Source organism: Pseudorca crassidens, chromosome 13, assembly GCF_039906515.1.
Source record: "Pseudorca crassidens isolate mPseCra1 chromosome 13, mPseCra1.hap1, whole genome shotgun sequence".
Taxonomy (NCBI): Eukaryota; Metazoa; Chordata; class Mammalia; order Artiodactyla; family Delphinidae; genus Pseudorca; species Pseudorca crassidens.
Window position 1 is genome coordinate 29,910,277 of NC_090308.1, and position 11,103 is coordinate 29,921,379.

General features: G+C 43.0%; 1 protein-coding gene across 1 annotated transcript; it reads left to right on the forward strand.

The window, feature by feature from the left end:
- Positions 1 to 638: 638 nt before the first annotated feature.
- Positions 639 to 8,076, forward strand: LOC137204868 (vascular non-inflammatory molecule 3-like). Its single transcript, XM_067702888.1, is given in 6 exon segments — positions 639 to 784; positions 2,156 to 2,361; positions 4,699 to 4,989; positions 5,778 to 6,151; positions 7,062 to 7,234; positions 7,922 to 8,076. Coding segments are annotated over 6 exon segments (1,320 nt in total). The 3' UTR covers positions 8,052 to 8,076.
- Positions 8,077 to 11,103: the final 3,027 nt, after the last annotated feature.

Consider the following 11,103-nt stretch of genomic DNA (forward strand, 5'->3'; position numbering starts at 1 on the left):
CACTATCATCTATCTATGCTTTGCACAGTGTTCAGGTAAAGTTCTAATATCTCAGATTATTAGGCAGTCTTTCCTGTGTTTTCTGCTGATAGCTTCTTATAAATGCAAGCATTTACGATCACTGGTCATGAACATTGAGTTCAGTCATTTGCATGTATATTTTGTGAGCCATTTTGTGAGCTCTGTTAAAACCAGGGCTTGCCTAACACTCTGTTCTGTCTCCTACAGCTAAATATGTAAATTTTCACAAATTGTTGCTATGATAGCTCTTACTACAGTGATCCCATATTGGCCCTATTAATGGAAGTATTGAACTACCAGGAAAATATATTTTATTAAAAGAAAAGAGTTTAACAGCCAGTGTGTTTTGGAATGGGGTGGACTAATCTGTCTGGCTCATTAACTTCACTTTTAGAGTTGGGTTGACCTCTGAACGATGCCAACAACAGCATCGCACACTTGAGTCAATCTGATGACGTACTTCTTTCACAATATTCTTTCTCAACCCGTGCTGTGTAATCTATTCACGAGAAAGTACAGATAGGTGGTAGCAGACAGGAAGGTCTTTAACATAAAAGTTTTTCCATTGATACAAAGTACAAGAATCTGAGTCTATCAAAGCGCACTAAGTTTTAGCTATGATTATATCATATTTTCCAAAATGTGGTACCATTTTAGCTGTTTTTGTCCTGAGTGTTGGTGCACTGGACACTCTTATCGCTGCAGTGTATGAGCATGCTGTTATGTTACCAAACAGAACAGAAACTCCTGAGCCAGCACTCCAGTGCTGGCTCAGTAGTTGTGGCACACGGGCTTAGTTGTTCTGCAGCATGTGGGATCTTCCCGGACCAAGACTCGAACCCATGTACCCTGGATCGGTAGGTGGATTCTTAACCATTGCGCCACCAGGGAAGTCCCTATTCCCATTTTAAATATGAAGAAAAGAAGGGAGGGCTTCCCTGGTGGTGCAGTGGTTGAGAGTGCGTCTGCCGATGCAGGGGACATGGGTTCGTGCCCCGGTCCAGGAAGATCCCACATGCCGCGGAGCGGCTGGGCCCATGAGCCATGGCCACTGAGCCTGCGCGTCTGGAGCCTGGGCTCCACAACGGGAGAGGCCACAACAGTGAGAGGCACGCGTACGGCAAAAAAAAAAAAAAAAGAAAAGAAAAGAAAAGAAGGGAGCTTAAGGTTTCACAATTGGTAATTAGCCTGGCTAGAATTCAAGCACAGCCATTTCCACTGAGCCACACTAACGGAATGGACTTCTGAGTGCCTGGAAGCACCATCTTATACTTGAAATTTCCAGTGACTAGTGAATCCACTTCTTAGTGTGTTCTGGTTGCTAGAAATTTTAATCTTATTTTCCACTGAAATCATCTATCTATAACTTCCTTTGGTGTTCATACTGCGCCTATCGTATATTAAGATACGTGACTCATCTTCTTCAAATTAGAATCTTTCAATTATTTGAAGCCAGCTATAATCCCAGCTATTTCCTCACCTCACTCCCTTCTTATTTCTAGGGTAAATATCCCCAAGGTGGGTGGTTTGGGCATTACTCCAAAAAGCAATTTCATAGTCTGTATTTATCCCAGGGTTTCACTCAAGGGCCCTCTAAGATAGAAGGGAAGCTATTGTGTTGCATTGACAAATGGGGACACGGAGACTGCATAGTGAAATTCTTTTTTCCTTTTCTTTTCTTTCCTTTTTAAAAATATTTCTGGTACCTAATGCTGCATTTGTTCTCTGTAGAAGATGATCTGCCTGGGCCCAACTCTATACTGCCTCCTAGTAGGACTGTGGCTTGGATTATGGAAAAGGTCCTCCCCATTAGAAAAGTGTTAAATTTCAAGCCCTTCATTTGTGCTCCTAGAAGAACATCATAAGAAAATGTGTTGCTTCTCTTCTTTCTCGTCTTCCCCCTCAGTTTGCTCTGTGCTTTAGTCTTGCACTGCCATCCTGAATCTGTCAGTTAAAAAATAGGTTAGTTTTCATAAAGAAGAAGATTGTATTACATGTGAGTTTTTAAATCTTTACTGTTGATTCTTAACCTAGAGCTGTTGTGTGTTATAGGTAACGGGCAAATGAAGTATCACTTTGGAAGTTCCCAAATCACTAACACACAGTGAGTTTAAGGCAGTATCTATTGAATTAGGTTTGGCCGCAGCCCAGTGCAAGAAAGGCTCAGCTGTCTGGCCAAGGACAACTCTATGTACATTGTGGCAAATATTGGGGATGAGAAGTCATGCAATGCCAGTGACCCTCAGTGTCCCCCTGATGGTCGTTACCAATACAACACTGATGTGGTGTTTGATTCTGAGGGTAGGCTGGTGGCCCCCTACCACAAGGTGAGAATTACTTGTGCCTTAGCTAAGCTCGATTTACTTCTCTCTCTCTTTTTTTTTTTTTTTTTTTTTTTTTGCGGTACGCGGGCCTCTCACTGTTGTGGCCTCTCCCGTTGCGGAGCACAGGTTCCGGATGTGCAGGCTCAGCGGCCATGGCTCACGGGCCCAGCCACTCCGCGGCATGTGGGATCTTCCCGGACCGGGGCACGAACCCGTGTCCCCTGCATCGGCAGGAGGACTCAACCACTGCACCACCAGAGAAGCCCCTCGATTTACTTCTTTTGTTTGTGATATCTAGGTATATTTGTCTGTGAATGCTGGTGAGGGAACTGTGAATGCGGTTCTGAATTATTACCTTTAGTTGAAAAAGGGATATAACTTACTTTGATTTCGTATAAGCGTTCTGAATTTGAATCAGTCATAAAATAGAATCTACCAGACTATTTATTTATTTATTTTTATATATTTTATTGTTGGCTGTGTTGGGTCTTCGTTTCTGTGCGAGGGCTTTCTCTAGTTGTGGGGAGCGGGGTCACTCTTCATCGCGGTGCCCATGCCTCTTCACTATCGCGGCCTCTCTTGTTGCGGAGCACGGGCTCCAGACGTGCAGGCTCAGTAGCTGTGGTGCACGGGCCTAGTAGCTCCGTGGCATGTGGGATCTTCCCAGACCAGGGCTCGAACCCGTGTCCCCTGCATTAGCAGGCAGATTCTCAACCACTGCGCCACCAGGGAAGCCCAAATCTATCAGACTATTAAAGCAGATGTGCTAATAGCTGCACGAGGATTTTAATATTCACTGAGAAAGGAGAAATGCTCAGTTTCATCACAAGATTTAGTACTAGAGTTGGTTTTTTGACCCAATTTTGTAACACTTGGTATTAAGCTGTAGTCATTCATTTCATTGGGACTTTTTTGATTGCAATGATAGAAAACTCCCCCAACTGAAATTGGCTTAAAAAAACAACAACAGCACAGAATTTCCTTGCTTAGGTACCTGAGAAAATATAAATCATAGAAAGGGTAGGTCTAGTTTCCGATGCAGTCTGTCCCTCAGAGGCCCAGAAGATGTCATCCATCCCTCTAGCTCTCTTATTCCTTTGTTACAACTTTTTCCCAGGATGACTGTCCTTTCAGAAGCCACATGGCTGCTCATCACAAAGTACATATCCTAATAGCAACAAAATCCAGAGGAAGACTGCATTCCTCTTTCCTAGAAACCCTGCAAAAACCTTAGCCTTCCTTGACTCCAAATCAGCCACATGCCGCCTTCAAGTCGATCACCTGGGGATGAAGGATGGGCTACCCCCTGAGCCGAGGGCCGAGGAGCTTGGGATGCTCACTGGTCGGGTGGGGGTGGGGTGTTGCCTGAGCACATATGCACACATCAGGCCAAATAGAAACGTGAGCAGAACATAAGGCTGTTCTGAGCCCAAGGTAGTTGGAGTTTGGTAGCAATAATCAGGCTGGAAAAAAAATTCTAATGGTTTACTAATTAACAAGGTTTAGCTATTACATTGTCTAAATTAAGTTCCAATCTACGTCACCTCACTTATATAGACCTAGCAGTACCATGGGGAGACATGACAAAGTTTATTTTATTACCGTGTTAGACTTCACATGGACAGTGCTGTTGGTATTTAAAGAATAGAGTGGAAAACCATCAGAAATTTGTGAGGTTCAAAATTTCAAGTGATTTTAAGACAAATATTCACCTTTTAAATGTCATTTGTAGGGGCTTCCCTGGTGCCACAGTGGTTAAGCATTCGCCTGCCAATGTAGGGGACACGTGTTCAATCCCTGGTCCGGGAAGATCCCACATACCACGGAGCAGCTAAGCCCATGCACCACAACTACTGAGACTGCGCTCTAGAGCCCGCGAGCCACAACTACTGAGCCCGCAAGCCACAACTACTGAGCCCACGTGCCACAACTACTGAAGCCCGCACGCCTAGAGCCCGTGCTCCACACCAAGAAAAGCCACCTCAATGAGAAGCCTACACACAGCAACAGAGAGTAGCCCCAGCTCGCCACAACTAGAGAAAGCCCGTGCACAGCAACGAAGACCCAACGAAGCCATAACTTAATTAATTAATTATAAATAAATAAATATCATTTGTAGATATGAACTCATTGGTTGATTCATAGGCTGTGGGAAAATGAAGTGTTCTGATGAATGTCACAGTGAGAAAACTCACAGACAGTGGTATACTGGGTATAATTTACACTAATTTATGTGTAACAGTTTTAAGTATGCACACCAACATGCGCGCGAGAAAAGATTTTGAAGATACTGATCACTTCTATTTGACAGTTTTCTTACTAATCTTCCCCTTCTTTGCGTTTCGCTTAACAGTACAATCTTTTGCACCTGAAATTCAATTTGATTTCCCCAAGGACTCAGAACTTGTGCCTTTTGACTCTCCCTTTGGGAAGTTTGGCATTTTCACTTGCTTTGACATTTTTTCTCATGACCCAGCTGTGATGGTGGTGGAAGAGTTTCAGGTTGACAGCATTCTCTACCCCACGGCCTGGTACAACACGCTGCCCCTCCTCTCGGCGGTCCCCTTCCACTCGGCATGAGCCCGAGCCCTGGGAGTCAACCTGCTTGCTACCAATACCCACAACACGAGCATGCACATGACACGTACCTCACCCTGGTTCTGCCCCAACAGGCAGCCACAGTCTTGGGAAGCCTTCATTCATTTTCAAGCCACGCTTTTCTTTAAAGATTCTTCTATCAACTCCAACGTCCCAAAATTAATAAGAGCATGGGCTTCTATACCAACATTATTTAAGGAACATTATTCCTGGGAGTAAAGAAGGAGGCAAACGTTATATTCTCAGTTTCACGCGAGGGGAAATTGGAGTTAGAATTCAAGTTACAAAAAAAAAGCAAAGCCAGAGCTAAAGAACGCTGCAGCTAACATCCACGAGTAATATTGAAATAAATCTTGCTGTTGAGGTGATAAAATCACTTTAGACTTAATCAGGTTTTTAGAGTTTATCCTTTATAGTATCCACTTTCAAGGTAAAGCAGCATCCCCTCCACTTTCAAGGTAAAGCAGCTTTGTTCTTCATTGATCCAGGTGAAGAATCTCAAACACATAAATTAGATAGGTTAGTGGAGAGCTAAAATTGTTCTTCATGTTTGAGAGATTTTCTGGTTTACTGTTAAATTGGCTAAAGAAAGGGGAGTTTAAGTTAAAAACAAAAAAAGCTATCCAAGTCATATAGTTTCAGTGTAAGCAGTCCCATACGGAGGACTCAGAGTCAAATTGGAATTTAGGTCAATGTAAAGCTCTCTCCCTCCTTATCTTGAAAATGCTTATGCTTTCATAACTTTATATTTCAGTTCTTAGGGAAGTCATTCTATTAGTTTGTCACCGTGCAAAATTTGAAACCAATATTTGTGTTTCTTTATGTCACCCGTAGAAAGTGGAATCTGCTCACCGGAGGCTGTCAAGGTGTATTACTATGAAGTGGAAACAGAGAGTGGCCAGCTGATGCTCTCAGAATTGAAGTCCCGGCCTTGAAGAGAACCCAGTTACTCTGCAGCTGTTCACTGGAGTGCTTATGCCTGAGGTGTCAAGCCATTCTCATCTGAACGGTTGAATTTTCCAGGGATGATTTATTTTGATGTGTTCACCTTCACCAAGCTTAAGAGAAACACAGGAAATTACACAGTTTGTCACAAAGACCTGTGTTGTCACTTAACTTACAAGATGTCTGAGAAATGAAACAGTGAGGTGTACGCACTAGGTGCCTTTGACAGCCTGCACGTGGTGGAAGGCCAGTATTACTTACACGTAGAAACACTCAAATATGTTAGAATGGCTCTTCTACTGATATGTCTTCTAGGTCATCATCGCATTTCTTTAAGAATTGTGCTGGATTCAGGTAATTGGAATGGTGTTACATTTGTCACTGAACTTTTCTCCCTAGAACACATTATTTGTTCAGTCTTAGTGAAAACAGAATTAGAGCTGCAAGGTAAAAACAGGAAGCAGATTGATTAGCTCTCAGCAGACTGGGTTTAAAAAGCTACAACCCCCATTTACTCTCTTTTTCTGTCAGGTTACTTTACAGCTGTGTTTTGCAAACTGTCTTCATCTAGAGTCCAGAGCAAGAAGTCCATTTCACATCATAAATAAGCACAGTCAAGATGTATGACTGAGTTAAAAGAGATACTTAATTGAAACAAACATTTTATAAAATAATTCAAATCAGGGCTTCCCTGGTGGCGCAGTGGTTGAGAGTCCGCTGCCGATGCAGGGGACACGGGTTCGTGCCCCGGTCAGGGAAGATCCCACATGTCACAGAGTGGCTGGGCCCGTGAGCCATGGCCGCTGGGCCTGCGCGTCCGGAGCCTGTGCTCTGCAACGGGAGAGGCCACAACAGTGAGAGGAGGCCCATGAACCGAAACAAACAAACAAAAATAATAATAATAATTCAAATCAGAATTAGAAATAGCTATAATTATAACCAACATACTCTAATTTTGAAAATTCTAGTCTACTCCATTTTGCTTCATTGAAAAAAGGGCTAATCTTGACTCACTAAATTAATTTTAGGATTTACTAATAGATTATGAGCTGCAATTGAAAAAAAAAACTACTTAAGAGGCAGCCTAACAAATATTCTTCTATTCTTTGAAATTGGATTTTTAGCTGAGAAAATATTTCCAAGATTTCCAACCACTTTTCTTTTCCTACACAGGTATGCACATTACTGAAGTGTCAAACCACTGACCTGAGAACTTGTGGAGAGGCTGTGGGGTCAGCTTTTACCAAGTTTGAAGAATTCTCCCTCAGTGGCACATTTGGAACGAGTTATGTTTTCCCACAGATCATTCTTAGTCAGAGTCAGCTTGCCCCTGAAAGACATTATGAGGTAGGAGATTTTCAGGGGGATAAATTCCTTTGAACAGATGCAGTAGACTGGCATAATGAAACTCGTTGAAATAAGGAGACAACATGGCAACATTGTCGTTCACCTTATTCAAGCAACTTATACAAAGAAGCTATGATATGGAAGACAAGTTGTGGTTCTAGACTGTCCTTAGGCTGTGGTGGAGAATTTGGGGTTTATTTTTCTACATAAATGTGATTTTGATATCCAAGGGAACAAGGAGATTATGGAAAAATTAAAATAAAAATATTGATTGCCAATGATAGCCGGCAACTAATGTTTTCCTTTTTTGCATAGTGGAGAAGGTCCAAGTTGAATACATTAAATAATGCATCTATAACTTTTTTCATGGGTGCATTATTCTACATAGTTATAATAATGATAGTAATAATTGATACCTTGTATAGTGTTTCATGAATTAAAAAAAAAAATCCTCGTTTTTATACATTATCTTACTTAATCCCCAGGGCAATAGATTTATTTGCTACACGTTCATCCAAAGTCCCTCTGATACTATTAGACATGTAGAGCTGAAACAGGGGTCTTCTGACTCCAAATTTTGTGTGCTTTTGACTATTTCATGTTGCTTTTAGAGTGATGTTGTCAGAGAAGGCTTCTCGGCTGGAACCAACTCTGCATTGAAGTTAATCCTTTGCTTTCTTTGATCGGGTTTCAGGAGATGGACGTCTGCAGAGCCGAGGCGGAGCCCCTTTGCCTTTCTTGGTTCTGGCCCTGTATGGAAGAGTGTTTGAGAGGGACCCTCTGCGCTTAGGGCAGGGAACTGGGCAACTGCCATGATCTCCTTCACCGCCATCCTTTCAGGATTAGCCTGGCAAAGAGAGAGGGAAAAGAGAGAGTCTTTAGTGTCTGTTTAGAAGAGATGTCATCACTTTGCGGAAACAACAAACTTAAGAAGATTTAAAAAGCGATTGGATGTGTGTGCACGTTTTACATATTCATTTCTGGGAGCTGCATGCATCTTCTGTGTGGGTGCACTTAAGTATGTGTCAGTATGGCTATGTATAGTGTATTTATGGGAGGGGAGCCTAGAAGAGTCCTTTTGTGGTAACTTCTCTAACGTATGCAAATATTGTGTCTCTCATTTGTAAATGCACAGGGTAAGCGTTGAAAATGCGGAGGGTATTTGGTCCTAGTCTTTAGGATACAGGAAGTTAAAAAACAGGGGTGTCTTTTAAAGTAATTATGAATGACTTTTATAACAAATTAAAATTGTTCCATTATCTCTTTATTCTACCTTTATGGAATATTTGTATGGAAATTAGATACTTGTGAAGGGAAATTTAAAAAGAGATAAATGAATAAATGATCTCCTTCAGACCACACGCTGTTTCCTTCTGAAATTATTCTTTCCTAAAATTTACCCACTCCTGGTTAAAGCCCCTCATACTCATGGATTTGTTGCAGCCTGTGCCAGACAGGAACTTCCTCAAACAAGGCTACCCTGTTACCTTTCTCCCAGTTACCTTTGTTCCCTTGACCCTGGCGCCCTGAGTCCTTTCCCTGGTTTGTCACTTATTAACTCTGGGAAGAGACACACATGAGAATAGCAGTGCTCTCTAGGATGTGTGGGAGAGGTTGAGGATGACTCTGAGTTTGGGGACACCTTTCCCTTCCCTTAAAAGATATGACAACTGGGCTTCCCTGGTGGCGCAGTGGTTGAGAGTCCGCCTGCCCATGCAGGGGACACGGGTTCGTGCCCTGGTCTGGGAAGATCCCACATGCCGTGGAGCGGCTGGGCCCGTGAGCCATGGCCGCTGAGCCTGCACGTCCGGAGCCTGTGCTCCACAACGGGAGAGGCCACAACAGTGAGAGGCCCGCGTACTGCAAAAAAAAAAAAAAAAAAAAAAGATATGACAACTGCTTTCCTAATCTTTTCTCAGGTGTTCATTTCTACTCGGTTTAATTCAATCCAGTTCCAGGAAGCTAGAGACATTCTGGGCAGCAGAAAATGCCCTTTGCCTCTCTGTTTCCATTTTACCTGGAATCTCTCTCCAGGGGCTACAACACTCGATGATAGGATGCTACCTATGCCCTAGACTCCTCCGCTTGTGCAGGATGTGACCTTCTTCCCCTTCATGACTATGAATGTACCCTCAGCTTAAAACTTCCCCAATTTTGCTGTTCGGGAGACACTGCATTGGGAAATATCCCCGGTGTTCTTCTTAATTGTTGGAAGTAAAAAAATCCTTCCTTCTGCTCTTTGGCTTGATTATATCTTTTGGCCCAGCAAGAGGCAAACCCAGTTTGGGGGTAACATTAGGGGTCAGGAGATTCAGCTCAGGCATCATAGCGGAGGCTATTTGGTGTCCCACCAGTTCTAATTTAAGCTGATGGATGGCATTCTACTGCAAGAACCACAATTGTCCACCTAAAGGCTTCTCCCAGCTGGTATGTGCCAAGGTAGGCCAGAAATGCCAGCTTGATGTGGTAGTAAATGTCAGGGGAGGGGAAGGGTTCTATAGCCCAGAGATTAAATCTCTGTCTTGTAGTGGGCTTGTGTTCCTGGGCTGTGACCTTCACAAGTGTTTCTTAGCTGTTTCCTTTCCCCTTAGTTGGGACAGGCAAGCTAGAGGGGGTTTAGAGATGGGGTTTCCCAGTCCCCCAGGAAGGTTAGGCTCTAGTAAATTGTTTCCATGGAAGGCAGGCTTTGGTTAAGAGAACAGAATGCTCCGGACTTACTTCAAAGTAGGTGTATTTTTCTTCCTCCTAGAAGAAGCACAAGGTGTTTTATTTCCTTGTTATTTGCCCAGAGAACCTGGTTGGGCTTCTGGAGTGAAAGTCACAGAAGCGTGAGGGCCCCCCAACACTGAAACCTCCTCCACCTTCATCCCCCATTTGTATCTCTCGAGCCTGCCCACGCTGAACCTCTGGCCATGCGTCAAAGACAGTTGGAGTGACCATACCAGGACTGGCTCCAGCAGTGGACTTCTGCTAGGGCAAGCCTGTCTCTCTAACTCTGGGGGCAGTGATTTGTCCTGTGAGTCCACTTCTCTAATGTACCTAAAAAAGTTGCTGCTTTTCAGTTGTTCAGCTTTTTTCTTACTGAGAAAACGGTAGAGATGACTTGCAAGCTCTTTCTATATCAGACTAGAAACACAATGGGAGCTTCTTATTTAATAATTTTATTCTAATAAGATCAAAGAAGTAATTTTTTTAATCTCTTGGTAACTCATTCCAGTTTTAACTTTTATTTCAGAGCTTCCTTTATAAATTCTTATGGAATGACTGAATCTCCTTGTAAAAAATTAATAAACAGAAACCTCAATTAAGTAGAGCTGGAAGACCAGAGGGGGCATTCTCGTGCCCCGTGACAATAGCAGAGCCAAACAGGAAGAAGACCACTTCTCTTCTTCCTGGCAGGGACTCAGCCAAGGAAAAGCCATGGACTCTTTGATTACTCTAGCCCTCTCAACTTCCTTTTTCTCTCTATGTAAGCATTCTCCTTCCCTTGCCGTGCGGGGGCTCACCGTGGTGGCAGATCCTGAGTTGTAGTTCTCTGCAGATCCCGGATAAAGCCATCTTTGCTGGAGAAATATATGGTAGTCTGTTTTGGGTCCACATCCTTGTGAAGTATGTGTATCCCACCCACCTGGGAAGGGAAAGCCCAAAGGAGGTCAGCAAGCAGAGGGAGCTGGTATTTGCTATAGACTTAGGAAGACCGGGCAAACACAGCCTCCTGGCTACTTTGGCAGCCAAAGAATAAATTTACTGTAGTACTGAAGTAAAAAAAAAAAACAATCATACATACCCATCTGCAAATTGAACTATAAAAACACCATCCAAAGTGAAATCTAAAAACAAAACAAACAAACACTAATTCTGTAAATAT